Below are 16,966 nucleotides of genomic sequence, written 5' to 3'. Positions count from 1 at the left end.
ATTTCCGGAGAAAAAATCAATTTTTAACTTTTTGCATAAAAATTCGCATCAAAAAATTGTTTTTGAATAATGGAAAATCTAGCTTTTCTGATGAAACAATTTCGCATTCTTCGGAAAATAATTGAAATAAACATCAATTTCAGCTAGATTGTTTTATTCAGTCTGTTCAAATTTCAGAAGGAAAATCTACTATTAATTTTTTACATAAAAATTCGAATGAAAAAAAACTATTTTGGCCGTTGTTTCAAAATTTATGTTTGAATCAGTTATTGGAATGACATTTTTGAATCAGGGTTTGAAAGACATTTTCAATGGTAGTTTGGTTGTTTGAAAAGAAATGGCTTTTCATTTTTTTCAATCTCCTGATATTGCATTAACAAAAAAAACTTTATTAGGCATCGTAACTAAGCGTCGTCCAACCAAGAGAAAAGAAAACGAGAGAGTGGTATACAAAGAGATCATATCATTGTTTTTTCGTCACTGATAAGTTTTTGTCAATAACTACTTTCCAAAGCGGAGTGAAAGCATATCCGGCGAAAAAGCCAACGGTTCACCAGCTCCTCCGCGCTTTCCGAAACGAAGGGTTAAATCGTCGGCGTTAAACTCTCTTTTGTAGGGCTTCGACTCGTAGTAGTTGCGTTTTGTCAATCCACTGTTGAAGTCTTCATTAGCTCCGAAAAACTGTAAAAACTACATGACGCATGATTTTTTGTTGATAGGTTGCGTTTTTTATAACATGTTCAGTTTTGGAAGGGCTATGATACCTGGAATGGAAGTCGGAAGGCACTGGTTGCAACGAGAGAGCTGAAAAGGAGAGCAAGCATGAACATCACCTTCATTGTGAAAACTGTAAGTGTTCTTGACGGGTTACCTTCAAAAATATATTAAAATATAGTTAGACTCAATTTGTTTTAAATTTGGAAGATAAAAACGGGGGGATTAGGGAAACTTGAAATGGTTCCTAGTTTTTCTATTATGTGGCTTCCCAAAATATACATAGTAGGAACCAACGAGGAAGTTTCAACATGTCAAATTTCGTTCCTATTTACATAGGCGATCTAGTATATTTCTCATGATTACTTCCTTGCTCTTAAAAAGGATAAAAATGGGCAAAAGTATAGTTTCAAGGATCTGAAGATATCCCAATTAGATACTTCTCTTTTGTCTTCATACTTTCATAGAGAAATTAATTAAAACATAGGAGGCAATGTGATGTCTGCCGAGAGCTCAGCGCAGCTCGGAAACAAAATAAAGAAGTCGTCGCATTTTACACTTTCGTTTTTTTAGGATAGAAAGAAAATTGTGAGAAAAAGTGAGTAAGTCTGTGTTTTAGGAATTAGGAGTTCACTGGAAAAAAAACAACAACTAATACCAGTGAGATTGCTATTAACTGATTTGGTTTGTTTTCAGGGCAAAGAGGGAAAATATAAAATAGAAATGACGAGGAGTTCATTCCTACAATTGTTTCTCGTGAAGAATTTCAATGATGATCGTATGAAGAGACTAAAGTGTGGAAGGAGGAGCAAGTGGGGGGGGGGGGGGGGATGACGGGGAAATTAGCAGTTTCTATACGAAATATAAATGGAAAAAGTAGGTGGAGCATACCAACCGATCATGACAAACCCCACCGTGCTCCTCCTTTCGGATCCTTTTTCGGCATTCTGTTACCCGGAAATAACAGAAGCTCACGTTGGGCCATAAAACCCGGCGAACAAAAGGTGATGCGTTCCAGGGCTCAAAAATGACGTACGGGTCATAAAATTTTATGTTCATGATGGAAATGGTGAAATCCAAACTGCGCAGTTTCTCACAATAGTGAGCTTCTTGAATCCTGACAAATTGATTGAATGCTCATATATGGTTTCGCAAAGGCCGCCAACTTTTCTTAATTAAAACAAAAAAAATCTTGAAGCTTGACTATGATTCATACGATTGATGAATCATTACAAGTATGATGTGTCTCGTTGCTTAGAAGTATTAATTTAGGTATTGAAATCATCAAAAAATAGTGGGAGAATGTAGATTGGTCACAATAGTCTATTCTATTTGGAAGTGAAATAGGGTCTGTATTATCATCTGGTTATAGCCGTCTATTTGATTACGTGATTGAAAATTGAGTTATCGACTCATGTCATTTTTAGTCGAATATTGAAGTACACTATCACAATCAATGACATGCACTGGAAGGTCAGAGCTAGCAAGTTCAGCCTTTACAAGATTAATATAACATTAGAGTATTAGTGAAGTATACCTAATACTTCCAAATACTTCCAATACTGGGAGAAATGTAGATTGGTCACAATAGTCTATTCTATTTGGAAGTGAAATAGGGTCTGTATTATCATCTGGTTATAGCCGTCTATTTGATTACGTGATTGAAAATTGAATATTGAAGTACACTATCACAATCAATGACATGCACTGGAAGGTCAGAGCTAGCATGTTCAGCCTTTACAAGATTAATATAACATTAGAGTATTAGTGAAGTATACCTAATACTTCCAAATACTTCCAATACTTCCAATACGTTATCAAACCTTTAATGAAAACGTGAAATTTATTTGCATATTTAGGGTTAGAAAAACACCAATCCTAAACTTAATTTGTAAAGGAACACTAAAAATTCAAAATGGTGAATATGCTCGGGCCAGATTATACTACACAATTACCAACATTACCTAACTGCAAGAAAATGCAGGGAGAGAAAATTTAAAGAAAACGACTTTTATAAGTTAATTTTATAGAGGGAATGTTTATGTGGAACTTCTTCGAATATCAACTCACTCAGTAACAATAGTGGAACCAAAATCACGCAAGAATCCCATAAAAGTGCACTTCTCAAATCAAGTTAGGGGAAGTTATTAGGTACTTGAATATAACGATCTATACAAACTTTATTATTTTACGAGTACTGCAAAATATATCTGCAGAGGCCCACAATATTTTGGAAGAGAGTGTAAATACATCTTGTCTACCATAATTTTACTATTAACTAAAGTTTTGATACTTCTAAGAAAATAGATCTGATGAAGGAGTAAATCAAATAATGAAGTCAGCAATACTAAAATCATTGCTATTCAATGGAAAACAAACACGACGCCATGAAGACAAAATAATAAATTCACTTTACGTCTTAATTCTTATTCTGAAGTCATTTTCCTGAAAACGTGGCCCCAAAAACCTACGCGGTTCGATCGCTAGAAAAAAAACATCAAATGAGCAACGAAATGTAACAAATGGATGAAGCACATTGCGCATTTCCCACACCACTTTGATGAGCTTTAATTGTAAAATGAGATCACGCATATTGAATTACCTGGTTTCTTAGTACAACCTCGTTTTTCTGCAATTTCTTACCGCCTCCATTGCTAGGTCAAATTTCTTTTAATGTTGTTACAATAAATGAAATGGAAATTTTGATATTCTCCAAATGAGAGAACTCTCGGGATCAGACCTGTGCGGCATTCGGCATTCGGCATATGTCGATGCCGGCATAATGCCGGTTTTTGGAGCACGGCATATGCCGTTATGCCGATTTGAAAATTCACGGCAAATGCCGAAAATGACGTTATGCCGAAAAATAAAATGTCCGGCATAACGGCATAATGCCGACATTATGACGGCATTATGCAAATAGTAAGGTTTCTACGCAGATTGTTCCATTTTTGAGATTTCTTGAAGCTTTTTGCTCGAACATTTGGAAAATTTCTGCAACAATTTTGGCTTGACTCGAAAATTGTCTGAAAATGCACCAATATGTTTCAAGGCGTGTACATTAAAGGGGGAGTAGAGTTTGTGGGTATTTTGTTTAAATAGACTAAAACTGGTCCAAAACCACCGAATTTCATAATGAGACTTCGCAAAAAATTTTCACAAATTGCCCAGCAGCTGTGACAAAGAAAAGTGCGCGAAATTTTTTGATTTTAGCAAAATTTGGCTCTTTTTTTTTCGAAAATTTGACCGGCCATAAAAAATTTTTGGAAATTTTTTGTGAAGTCTCATTATGAAATTCTGTGGTTTTGGACCAGTTTTAGTCTATTTAAGAAAAATACCCACAAACTGTACTCCCCCTTTAACATACTTACAATTTTTTTTGCACGTTTTCAGTAATTTCCATGATATAAAAAACAAACAGTACACTACCAGAGTACTCCATTAAATATTATTTTGAAAATGGAAAATTTAATGTTTTGCGAAGAAAATGAGAATTTTGTGTGAAATTCTCGAAAATCTCACTAATGATCCGTTAGAAGTTGCTCATTGGACTTACATATAAGATCGAATGAAATATATCTAATATGTAAGTCGCATGAGCACCTTCTGACGGATTCATAGCATTTGGACGGTCGACTTTTCAAAATTTTGCTCTTTTGCCTTCAATTTTGAAATGTGAGTATAAAATTGTAGATACAAAGGTTTTTTGGTATGCTGCATCCGATGTCAATATTAGTTTCCCAAAAGTTTGCAGATGCCCTATACAGCTCAAGTGGAGGGGGCTTCATAGCTGTTGGTCGCATTAAAGTACTCCTACAAAAACATAAAAACATCTAACCAGTAACCCCAACTCAATATCTTGTCAAAAGCAAAAAATTGTGCATACCTGTAGTGCTACGTCACATACCAAAATCAGACGAATACTATTTTTTAGATATTGGTAATGATAAAAAGCACATGGAAGTTTGATTGAAAACATTCAAATATTGTTGATTTTTTTGTAACTGGACAATAGTTCAAAATGCCGAAATGCCGAATGCCGAATGCCGGCATAATGCCGGTTTTTGGAGCGCGGCATATGCCGAAATGCCGATTTTAAAATTCACGGCATATGCCGAAAATGCCGTTATGCCGAAATGAAAAATGGACAGCATAACGGCATATGCCGATATGCCGAAAAAATTTTTGGCGGCATATGCCGTTATGCCGTTATGCCGAAAAATTCCGAATGCCACACAGGTCTGGTCGGGATCATAATTTAAAAATATGTAGTGGTCGTTACACAGTATGAAAAGAAAATTTCATGAGAGTTTTTCGAAACTTAAAAACATATTTTAAAACATTATTTCAAGTTTAAAAATGCAATTTAAAATTTTAAGTTTCAGTATTTTCATTAAATTTGAATATTTTGTTTTATACCAACATTGAGCAATAATTGCATTTTTGAGAGTTGGCATTTGCCGAAAGTGCCGATTCATCAAATTATCTTCAAAAAACAATACCCGGGACCGATAATCAAAAATCCTTATATTTTTATGAGTTTGTAGAAAAATTTATGTTTTTTGACAAAGTTTTTCTATTTGATAATTGTAGAATTGTAATTGTCAAAAATGGTTCAATTTGGTATTTTCTCGAAAACTCCGACTTAAAAAAATTTGAATACACTTCCAAATGGCTAAATTGCCAAAAAAAAGTGTGGTAAACTTTACAATTGTTTCACTTTTTGCAAGATTTTCTAATTTGAACGTATACTGATGTTTTGCTGTTTTAGAAACATGTTCAAATTTTGAAAGTTTTTTTGCATAAATTGCAAAATCTTATGAAACAAGATTTTAATGGACAGACAATTAAAATGAAAAATCTTTGCTTCCTTCTAATTACTTGATGAAAGTTATGGAAAGTGATTATTTAACACAAAAACACTACAAAAAGTCTTATAAATGTGAAAAATGGTGGCATTGAATCTAAACACGTTGCAGTAGAGGTCAACAGCTGATTTTAGTCAAGGAAGTGTTTCAAGCTTTTTAAAAAGTTAATTAAGGTACCGCTGATTTAAAGCTAAGAAGTTTATCAGGGTTTAAAAATCTTACAAGTGGATATGTGATTCTTCAGTCGTTTAGTGGTCGAAAACACAACTTATTTGCGTGGGCTTTTCGAATAGTAATGTTTTGGAACAAAACTAAAATAGGTCGCCAAAGCTAAAATTACAAATTTGTTGTTGCAAATTAGAGTATCCATTTCAAAGTTTGTTTTTCAGAAAACACAATGTTTGATTCCAAAACACAGGGTATCTTAAAACAACTCACTATGTTAAAATTGCTAATAAGTTTCAAAACGCGACGCACAAAAGGTCACATAAACTTTTTATTACTTTTACAATTGCTGTAAATTAGTTGAGAAACAATAGTAAAAAAAAGAGGATAGAAAATGTACAACCTGAGAGATCATTTCTAAATAAGCATTGCTGACAAAATTGCGACATAAGTGATAATAACCGAAGTTGTGGCAAAAGAAGAGCAGATCATGGCTCGGTCAAGTTTGCTTGGTCTGTACTGGATGCGACGGCCGTTCAGAGGCTGAAGGGGGCGGTAATTTTTATCCGACTTTACTAGCTCCTTGTTGTGCAATTGACGAAGGAGGTGAAGCTGAAAGGATGTATCAAATAATATATAAGGTTTATTTTTTATTTAAAAAAAAACACTCTCCGAAGAAAATAGTTTTTTTTTGTTGCTATTTTCACTATTTGACTGGCATGGTGTGCACGGAAAGAAGGCAAACAATAGAGCAACTTTGTTTTTCGTATACTTCTCACCTGGTGACTGGAGATCGCCATTGGCTCGGCAAGCACTGTCCAGATAACAGCTTCACTGCAGTCTGGGGTCGTGAGACTTCCTTCATAGCGATAGAACGCTTCCGTGTCTAGTGGCAAGACATATTTGGTACGGAAGTTCTTTAACTCTGTTTTATTGCCAGAGTGTCTCAGATCGTGAAGTCTTTCGGAAATTGGGGAAAATTTGTTGGCAACTGGATCATTGGTTTTTGCAAGGAATACACCAACTACAGCCAGGCCATCAGGTCGGGAAAGTGCTTCTTTTAGAGTTAAACCTTCGCGAACATGAACCAAGTGTAGCTGAAAGTAATAACACTTTTTAATTTAATTTAACTTTAATTTAACTTTTTAAATTTAAGTAATTGAAATAATTTCATTGTTAATTACAAACACAATTTTGTAAAAATAAGAGTTAATTTAATAGGATGCTGAGAATAATTACTACATTTTGTGGAGACGCTTTTTTGTGGACACTCACGTTTTATAATTTTTTCTAACCACAGATAGTCGGAAAGCCTTATTCAAATAAAAGAATTTTAGCAGACTTCTTTAGTCATAAAAGGAAAGCCGAGTTTTCATTCTCGCAGCCACGTGAAAAAAATGAGAAGGAATAGACAGTAATCTTCAATGTTAAAGTGTTTTGGGAGTTTTTCATAAAGAAGTAGTGTTTGATGGGGAGGCATTACTTACTTACATGTTTAGCAAATGGAAGACGCAAAATTTTGGCTTAGGTGATAAAGCAGCAAAAGTAATATTTAGGAAAAGAGCATTTTGGTGCATTTTTGATTTTGCCAAAGATAAAGTTGATAAAGAGATTTTGCAACTCTGCTATAACTATTTATTAACGCATAAATTATTGCAATTTGAGCGGGTATAAGAATAAAAATGTTAAGCTCTTCAATCCTTGTTACCAAAATTTTTATTCCTCATTTTTTGATATGACTGTAAGTGATAATATTTGTAATGCATTTTCAATAATTTTTCCACAATCGTTACTCCTTCTTAAAAATAGTTATTTGCACGTTATGATTGCGTCCGTATTAATTTTTCTACTACTCAAAATCATATTGTACAAATGTATTGCATGGAATACTAATAGGAAAAATCATGGTCAACAAACATTCTCTTGATTTTGACAAAACAGCGATGTACATAAACCATATTCAGTTTATTTTTTGATACTTTACCTCAGCTGGATAATGCAAGGATCCCATAGCATGTTCTGATCCGACAGCGTCGTTTTGTCCCCAATGCAAATGGAACTGTGCCAACTTATATCTGTGCTTTAATCCACCGCCTTGGATCATTGGTTGCTTGTGCTGCCAACTCTCGAATCCTCCGGCAAACACTGAATATTAAAGAAGGAGTATCGTCAATGGGAAAGTTGTTTCAAAATGTAGTATTCGTGCTCAAACTTACGAATATTACAAAAGAAAAACGGGAAAAATCCGTTAACATTCAGCATTTTACGTCGAAAAAATCTTTAAACATTAACTAGAGAAATCCTAGGCCACGACGATCTTTCGAATTTTTATTTGTTTTGGCATTGCATTTTGAAAAAATACTTAATACAATTCCTTCTTCCCAGGTTTCTTGAACTTTTTGAGAAAGAAAAGCGAATTAAGGCTCGAAATAATTACATTCAAATTAATATTTTGTTTACGGCTATGGCCTAGAAATCGCGTGGTGGCCTAGGATTCATTTGCGCGCGAAATTCAAATTCAGCCACTTTCAGCCACTTTCGTCGATTTCAACAGTTAAATGCTGAATGTTAACGGATTTTTTTCGTTTTTTCTTTTGCAATAATTGAAAGTTTGAGTACAAATACTGCATTTTAAAACAACTTCCCCATTGACGATACTCCTTCTTTAAGATGATCGATTATTTTATTTTATTGTTAATTTCAGATGCTCGTTCTCCCGTTATTTCCATTGTCTATCAAAACTCACATGTTCTTCCTGTGTTGCTTAACTCGATTTTCCCATCCATATCATAATTCAGGAAGTGCATGCGATGCAATAGGGCATAATCAACATCGGGTGCACGAATATCAATTGGTGACTGGAAACGGAAAATTGTGTCTGCAGGTGTTCTGTTTTGTCTAAGGACAGATAGAAATAGCTAGTAAAATGTGATCACTGCCAGTGTGCATGGAACGGTTTTTGGTTCAAAAGTTTTCCAATTTCGGCAACATTTTGCTTTTGTTGAAAGAGGTTAAACGACTCCTCATTGGAAATACATAGTTGGAACACATTTTCACATTTTTCAAAGATTAAGTTAATTGTTGATATCAGAAAAACAATTACTGGTGTATTACTGGTAAATTTACTGGTAAAATTACTGGCAACACAAATTCTCACACACGTTCTCAAAAAATAATCAAATAGTGACACTGTTTAAAAAAATACCTTTACATTTTCGATCTACCCTGGTAAACTTTATTTTAAGAATTTTTAATTCTAAATAGGTTTGAAATCATATCAGTTTCTTATATGAACATTGACGTCAAACAAGCAATCAAATAGACAAAAAAACCTTTGGTTCGTAATTCTAAACGGAGTTGCGACAATGAAGATTTTGTCTAAATATACTGATAATAATCCGTAATGACCAAACAATACTAAATTATGAGTTTTCGAAAACTTTGAATCAAGGATTTGGTTAATTTGAGAATTTTAAAGAAATTTCGCATGTTTGAATAATTACAATTTCAGTAAAAACTTTATTCTTTGGTCGACTTCCAGTTTTATAAGTGAAAACTGATTTAGCACCAATTCTGACTGCGATGAGAACATTCTCCAGAAGTTTTATAAATTATCACTATGATATTTGCACATTTCAGTACCATTTAAGTGATTCCAAACAATTTCTTCATTAAAAACTTTCCAATCGTATATATTTTTTAAATTTTACAAAATAATTCGAAAGGAATGAGATAAAAATCAAAGTTTTTCCATGTCAAAAGTGTCAAAGGAACCCGCTTAATTTTGTGATTGATAGGTTTTCTCCATCAACCTGCAAGTTTGAACACTCTGTCTTGTTTCAAGATGGAACGATATTTTTGATTATGATCGATTTCGAGTTTCAAATTTCATCTTGATACACTTTCGAAAGTTTGAAAACAAAACATACAAACCTGCTTCAAATGATTTTGGCATTTTCCCTGCCACGTGTCTGGCCCATTATTCTCGTCGTAGCCCCATCCATGATCGGATCCAGGACCACACGAGACAACTGAAACAAATTATAAGTACTTTCGAGTGTGCTCTTTTGTCAAATCTCAGTTGGTGACAGACAAGTATTAATTGGATATCTTCATCAGACAACCCACCTACAAGCAGTGCTACGAGCAAAGATAAAACCAGCAGATGCGACGGCATAGGAGCAAGATGTCTTGGTGTTCCGAGTTGTTTTTTCTTATTATTACAGAAAGGTATCTGTAAACTAAAAGTTGTTGGGAACAGTAAAAAATATTAGAAAAAAAAGGAAAAAGGAAGGTCAGGCGTTGAAGCCGAGAATGCTACAAACTAAATTCAATTCGGCCTCTTCTCCCGGTTCTGAATATCAAATTTGAAGATGGCAACAATAAAGAATCTCTCCTTGTTGGTTAGAAAAGCAAAGAAAATGTGTCGATTCATCTTAAGAGGAGGACCTCTTCGTCTTTTTTTTCAAGGCGACCTTTAGCAAAAAGGAGATCATGTTCATTGAAATTTGAGGAGAAACGCTGTGTTAATTTTCCAATACGAATGAGGGTGAAAATAAAGCATAGATCTTTCATTTGAAGTTGAAACGTATTTCACCGATAAATTATACTGATAAGACATGACGGTTTGAGTTATGACTGTTCTTTGTGAATAGGTGCACTTCTCATGCATACAGTTTTTATTTTATACTCGATATCAAAATGACCAGTGAAATGTGAACTATGTAGTTTGAAACAAAGTAGAAATGACTGCCTGGGCCATTTCCAATAGTATGCCATCTTCAAACTATTTCAACCGCTGGTCCGGAAAAGAAAAACGGAAATATTTATGACCCAATTGAATTTGTTAATGAATTGGCTTTGAAATGATACTTAACTAGACACAACTTTAATTTGATGGGGTGAAAGATAGATAAATAGACGGGATGATGGCAACGAAAAGATAAGAATGAACAAACTTGTGAGAGATATTGTCAGTTGTGATGGGAGGGCAAGAGCATCCATCCATCAACTCTTCGATCCTTCCTTCTTCAACTCGAAGATCAGTGACGCGAACAAGGAGCACATTAAGAAGTATGATATGAATTTTTACACTTGTTCCGTAGTTTCGGTGTCACTGATCTTTAAAATAAAACCGAGAACCGCCCAAGCCTTGTTTTAACTGGTTCCAGGGGAGTGGCAGCGAATCTTCATTTTTTTTGAGCCGAAACAAACTTGAGTTTTATTGTTATTTGGGGCAATTCAAAGAGAAATTGTGGAAACCCAATAGGATGTTGAGTAATTAAAAGTTATGATCATTGGAGCAATATGAAAGTCGGAAGGACGAGGATTTACAGTGCGTCAAGGCTTGCAACGTTGCAAAATGTTTTTGGCAACTATTGACCGTTTGAAAAATCGATCTGGATGTTAATATATGTACAGTGCTGGCCAAAAAGATATCCACTTTTGGTTTTTTGTGTGTAACTTTTTTCTCAAGCATCCATTTGACTTGAATTTTTCCGTGTGCATAAAGCGAAATGTTACGCAAATTTCCGGACCAAACATTACATGATTATCGATTTTTTCTGAATTTTATTTCAATTTTTTGATTTTTTCGTTTTTCCAATTTTCATTATTTTTTTTGAATTATCAATAAAACGCACTCTGTTTGTTGCACTGGATTTGTTTGGTTGATAAATTATTTTTAAGGTATGGTAAAATCTGTTGGGTGTAAAAATCTTTCCTTGGACGTCAAGAAAGCCATTGTAGCTGGCTTCGAACAAGGAATACCCACGAAAATGCTCGCGCTGCAAATTCAACGTTCTCCGTCGACTATTTGGAAAGTAATCAAGAAGTACCAAACTGAGGTGAGTTCGAAAAATATTATTTTTTAATAATAAATGTTTAGAAATCCGTCGCTTTGAGAATCTCGCCCGGCAGGCCTCGAGTGACAACCCATAGGATGGATCGCAACATCCTCCGATCAGCAAGAGAAGATCCGCATAGGACCGCCACGGATATTCAAATGATTATAAGTTCTCCAAATGAACCTGTACCAAGTAAACGAACTGTTCGTCGACGTTTACAGCAAGCAGGACTACACGGACGAAAGCCAGTCAAGAAACCGTTCATCAGTAAGAAAAATCGCATGGCTCGAGTTGCGTGGGCAAAAGCGCATCTTCGTTGGGGACGTCAGGAATGGGCTAAACACATCTGGTCTGACGAAAGCAAGTTCAATTTGTTCGGGAGTGATGGAAATTCCTGGTTACGTCGTCCTGTTGGCTCTAGGTACTCTCCAAAGTATCAATGCCCAACCGTTAAGCATGGAGGTGGGAGCGTCATGGTGTGGGGGTGCTTCACCAGCACTTCCATGGGCCCACTAAGGAGAATCCAAAGCATTATGGATCGTTTTCAATACGAAAACATCTTGGAAACTACAATGCGACCCTGGGCACTTCAAAATGTGGGCCGTGGCTTCGTGTTTCAGCAGGATAACGATCCTAAGCATACTTCTCTTCATGTGCGTTCCTGGTTTCAACGTCGTCGTGTGCATTTGCTCGATTGGCCAAGTCAGTCTCCGGACTTGAATCCAATAGAGCATTTGTGGGAAGAGTTGGAAAGACGTCTTGGAGGTATTCGGGCTTCAAATGCAGATGCCAAATTCAACCAGTTGGAAAACGCTTGGAAAGCTATCCCCATGTCAGTTATTCACAAGCTGATCGACTCGATGCCACGTCGTTGTCAAGCTTTTATTGATGCAAACGGATACGCGACAAAGTATTAAGCATAATTATGTTGTTTTTAAATCCAATTGCTCATATTCCGGTACTTTAATTGTCATTTCCTTGCAACCTCGGTTTTTTCAATATTTCTAGTTTTTCGATTTTTTTGAATTTTTCTGAAGTTTTTTCAAAATCTGTTGAACATTTTTGATGAATATTGTGTTTTTAGATTTTGTGAACACTGTGGTGAAGTTTCAAAACAAAATAACCACTTAGAAAAAAGTTACACACAAAAAACCAAAAGTGGATATCTTTTTGGCCAGCACTGTATGAATCATACGAAAAGTTTGGTTATGTGTTTTATAATCCCATTTTTAAAATTATTTTTTGACTAAAAAGGTAAGGATGAAATTCTTCAGCTTAGAAAAATACCAAAATACCAATTATTAACCCTATATGAAAAGATGTGTATAAATTTCAGTTAATGTAAAGACCGCATATTGTCAATGGTTACTAAATCTAACTGCACTCATTATAGTCCAACATTTCCATTATTTTTTTCTAAAAAGTTCAAGATTTTTGAAACTTCTCAGTCAAGTTTTGGTAAATTGTGAAATGTTTCTAACATGTCGATTTTTCTAGTTATTTTGAGCTTTGCTGCAGGGTTGTTTTATAATGTTTAAATACGAATAACTGTAACACAATTAAAACATAAAACTCGTAGAAAAACAATTTTTCTAGTGTTCTTCCAAAATTATGAGATATGAAAACTGTTTTTCAACACTTCTTGACTGTAAACCAAAAAATTCTAAAAAAGTTTTTTGAACAGCTTTACTATAATGTTAAATCCTTAAAACTATGGGACAATTTTTGTTCAAATAATTGTCATTTTGAAACAACACAATCAGAAACACAAGAAATCGCTAAAAATGTGAAAATGAACACATTCTACGATAAAATCACACATTGCAATATATGACTCAACGTGGAGATTTTTCTCTCGAGTCGCGTTTTTAAGACAAAAAAAACAGTCATATTTTGAAACATTAACAATTGGTTTTCAAATAACAACTTGTTAAATTTATAGTCGTCGAAAATAATATTTAAAAATGTCGTTCTCATGGTAAAAGGTGAAATGAAGAAGAACAACTTATGTGAACGACATTCTATTTTTTCTTCTATTTTTTTTAAATTCTTCAGTGTTCAGGTACCAACTTTTTTAATTTCCAATTCAAGTTAGCAAAAAAATTTTTGTAAACATCAGATCAAGACTTTTCGATAATTGGTAGTGACAAGACATGTTCCAAAATCTGACCTAATAGTCATTGAAACAAAATTAAACTATTGTTTGAAAGATCGAGATGACGAAACAACTTATTCGATCTGTAGAAAATGATAGGATCAGAGTAAAGAAAAGAAAATAGAAAAAGTTGACCCAAAAGACTACAGTTGAAATAAGTAAACATGGAAGGTAGAAAAGCAGGGCAGGACGGGTGTAAAAGTTTGTTCGGTTCGACAGAGTACCAAGAAATGTTTGTTCGAAGTTTTGGGAAATAGTTTAGAACTTGCGATCTAATCCCCTTTTTGATTCTGCATGCTTCAACAGTTTCAAGTTATAAAAAAACAATTTTTCGGCAGTTTTGAGTTATGGCAAGCCACTAACTCTTATCTATACAAAACTACAAATGAAACTTTATGTTTTGCATGAAGAAAACCTTGAAAATTGATGACACGATTCGGAAGCAAAGTGGCGGTCATAGGACAATCGGATGTGCATCGGAAGCTAGCTAAGTGGTTCTCCATCTGAAACAAAATCTTTGAGTTTCGTGATATGCGGTTGATATGTATGTGTATCCTATTTCCAGAAGATATCAAACGAGCAAAATCAATCACTGGTTTTTTCCCGGAATAAATGTTTTGTGACCTGCGTTTTTTTGCACTTTAGATTTTTCAAAAACTTTCCTATACAAAATCACAATTTGATAAAATTGTTACTTGGTACTTTAGAATTCTTGTTGAATTTGAAATGTTAACTTTTCTAGAAGAATTTATTGAAAATCGTAAACCAAGATGTTTTAATATATGATGTTCAGGTTTTGTTCAAGTAGTTTCCAACAGTTATAAAGTTAAATATAACAAGTTATTTTAAAATAAATTGTGCCAAACTTGTTAATTTTAGCAAATTTTCCAAAGACGACAATTTTGAGAAACTTGCCGAAGATTTGCCAAAAAATATTTTTAAAGCTTGCAATATTTCCGCATCACCTGCACAGTTTTCTTTGCCCAATCAAACATGGATCATTGTTGAAATAGTTTCATTGTATAATTAACAGATGGAAATTTTGAATTTTTTGCATTAAAAAAAAAGTATATTTCTGTTCAAACAAAGTGATTACTACATTTTTATTTTAGCTCGTTAAAATAAACACTGAAAAATTATGAATTATGAAGTTCGTAAATATTAAAAAAGCACATATTTCAGATATAAACATCTCCGAGCAGTTTTACAAAATGTTTCTTTCTTTCTAATAAAAATAAATTGAAATCCCTCAGCACTTATTTCCATCTCAAAAATTGCTCTAACTACTACAACTGAGAAGTATATCAGGACCTATCCAGTCACTACGTACAAGTGTAATTGACACATTCAACACGCCTATCTGCAATTTGCATTACTTCCCTTCAAAGCTGTCGTTGATTCACTCTCGCATACACAAATACACCGCATCTCGAGATACTTTTAGACATTTGACTGACACTTGAAGTTCCGCACGGTACTTCTTTTTGACCTTGCTTCCGTGTTTCGGGACCTTTGAGTCTGATCAACGATCAGACGTCTTTGCTTTTATGCGGAGTAAAAATTTGAAAATTATTTTCTGAATTTGAAACAGTTATTTAAATTAACTCTGTTATAAAAAAAATTTTAAAAACTTTTCAATAACTACCGTTTATATTTCTATTTTTTCCAAAGAAATTACATTATTCTCTGTTTGAAATCAGCATATTTCCATGAAATTTTGATCTGTTTTTTTTTTTCAATTTTAAGTGTTCACTTTTTCGATACACTTATGTAGAAATAGAAAAAAGTTATAAGAATTTTATGAAAGTTTTTTCACAGTATTTTCACAGTAGAGTTTAAGAGAAATGTCAAAATTTTCTTTCGTTTATTCCAATTTGAAATGAAAATAATTTCCTGAAAAAATGAATTATTTATTGTTCGCAATTTTTGCCTCATTTATGGTTTTAATCTGTCTAAAAATTTCAAAAAAAAATTTAAAGAATATGAGGGTGCTGCGTAGAAGTTGGTCGGCCAAGACTTATGCCTTTTTGATGTTCAGTTTTTGGATTTTTATAAAATTAGTTATCGTATTGAGTAGCTAACTAGCAATCATGCTCTTAATGAATTGGCGGTTCAGCTTTTCAAAATAATTTTTTTTCTGATTTTCTTAACTGTAACAATCACTTTTTATTTAGGCACTGTAATTTAAACTCGTTTTGTTCAAGTTTGTTTCCTCTTGAACAAAAAAGACATTTTGAATTTCAGTTCTGATTCTTGACTTTGTTTTGATTTGCCAGATGTTCAGTTTCTGCCGCTGTGATCTATAAACCCGTGGCTTGTTATTCCGCTCACTTTCCAATTTATAATGAAATATAACGAGGTTAGACACGTGTATGTGTATATGTCTAGAAGCGTTCTCACTACAGACGTACTTCTGGTGTTCCAGCCTGAAATTGATGGTGACAGAAATAATAATATAATAATACATATCATATGGAGACACATGTTTTTCAAACCTGACACTACTGAACATTTCACACCAACAGTTTAGAAAAAAGTGTTTTCATCGACGATTGCTTCTAGTTCAGAAGCTCATTTTCGCTCACTTTCTGAGAAATTTGATAATCATTATCCATATCCATCCTAATGAGAGAGGCACTAGACGTAAAGTGAAGAAGTAGGAGGGAGATGGAGGGCAACTACTCTCATTTTTCACCTTTCGTCTTGTATCAGCTTTAATTTTCGGTGAGTAGTGTATACATTTTGATTATTGAATATTAATAGATGCCACGCATGGAGAAGACTGCTGCAATGCTCTGAAGTTATGTGTGCTCTGCGCAGGCGGGTCACTTTATTGTACCGATATTCAGTTTTTTTTTTCTTATTGATGAAAGTCATCATGTCGAATTGTTTTCAAGAAGACGGCAAAAAGTTAGCAATTACACATTTGCATTTTTTTTTCGTAGTTTTAGAAGCCGATAAAAGCTTCATGATGTTTTAATTTTTTCATTGAGTGCCAGAAGGAATCTAACAAGTGATTGGCTAAAATATTTGAAAGTTCAATTTCCGCAGACTTTTATTTTTGTATGTTGCTTTAATTACTATAATTCCAACTTGTTGTTTTGATTTTCAGAACACCGAAGTCTGCGTTTCAGCTATATTTCAATGTTTCTAATTTTTAGTTTGTTAGATTTACCTATTCTAGACTTTCAAACTTATTGAAACAATTTTTTTAGAAT

At 33.9% G+C, this 16,966-nt stretch overlaps 2 protein-coding genes and 4 non-coding genes across 6 annotated transcripts; 1 reads left to right on the top strand and 5 right to left on the bottom strand.

Annotated features, from left to right (window-relative positions):
• Positions 1-373: 373 nt before the first annotated feature.
• On the bottom strand, positions 374-878 carry flp-26 (GGAGEPLAFSPDMLSLRF-amide). Its single transcript, NM_171717.7, has 2 exons — positions 765-878; positions 374-681 (listed from the first exon to the last, which is right to left on the bottom strand). Exons 1-2 carry the CDS (start codon positions 837-839, stop codon positions 502-504), a joined length of 255 nt encoding a protein of 84 aa, NP_741827.1. The 5' UTR covers positions 840-878; the 3' UTR covers positions 374-501.
• A 5,185-nt stretch (positions 879-6,063) lies between these two features.
• cah-5 (Putative carbonic anhydrase 5) lies at positions 6,064-9,981 on the bottom strand. Its single transcript, NM_076785.5, has 6 exons — positions 9,876-9,981; positions 9,681-9,778; positions 8,494-8,605; positions 7,732-7,892; positions 6,527-6,844; positions 6,064-6,359 (listed from the first exon to the last, which is right to left on the bottom strand). Exons 1-6 carry the CDS (start codon positions 9,922-9,924, stop codon positions 6,165-6,167), a joined length of 933 nt encoding a protein of 310 aa, NP_509186.3. The 5' UTR covers positions 9,925-9,981; the 3' UTR covers positions 6,064-6,164.
• Positions 9,982-10,195: 214 nt separating this feature from the next.
• R173.10 lies at positions 10,196-10,321 on the bottom strand. The gene has a single exon (NR_071420.1). It is a non-coding gene; the product is annotated as an Unclassified non-coding RNA R173.10 (non-coding RNA).
• An 842-nt stretch (positions 10,322-11,163) lies between these two features.
• On the bottom strand, positions 11,164-11,218 carry R173.5. The gene has a single exon (NR_071418.1). It is a non-coding gene; the product is annotated as an Unclassified non-coding RNA R173.5 (non-coding RNA).
• On the top strand, positions 11,164-11,218 carry R173.9. Its single transcript, NR_071419.1, has one exon. It is a non-coding gene; the product is annotated as an Unclassified non-coding RNA R173.9 (non-coding RNA).
• Positions 11,219-15,187: 3,969 nt separating this feature from the next.
• On the bottom strand, positions 15,188-15,253 carry R173.8. Its single transcript, NR_071417.1, has one exon. It is a non-coding gene; the product is annotated as an Unclassified non-coding RNA R173.8 (non-coding RNA).
• Positions 15,254-16,966: the final 1,713 nt, after the last annotated feature.

This window comes from Caenorhabditis elegans, chromosome X, assembly GCF_000002985.6.
Source record: "Caenorhabditis elegans chromosome X".
In the NCBI taxonomy this organism is placed as follows: Eukaryota; Metazoa; Nematoda; class Chromadorea; order Rhabditida; family Rhabditidae; genus Caenorhabditis; species Caenorhabditis elegans.
This window is presented reverse-complemented; position numbering and strand designations above follow the sequence as displayed.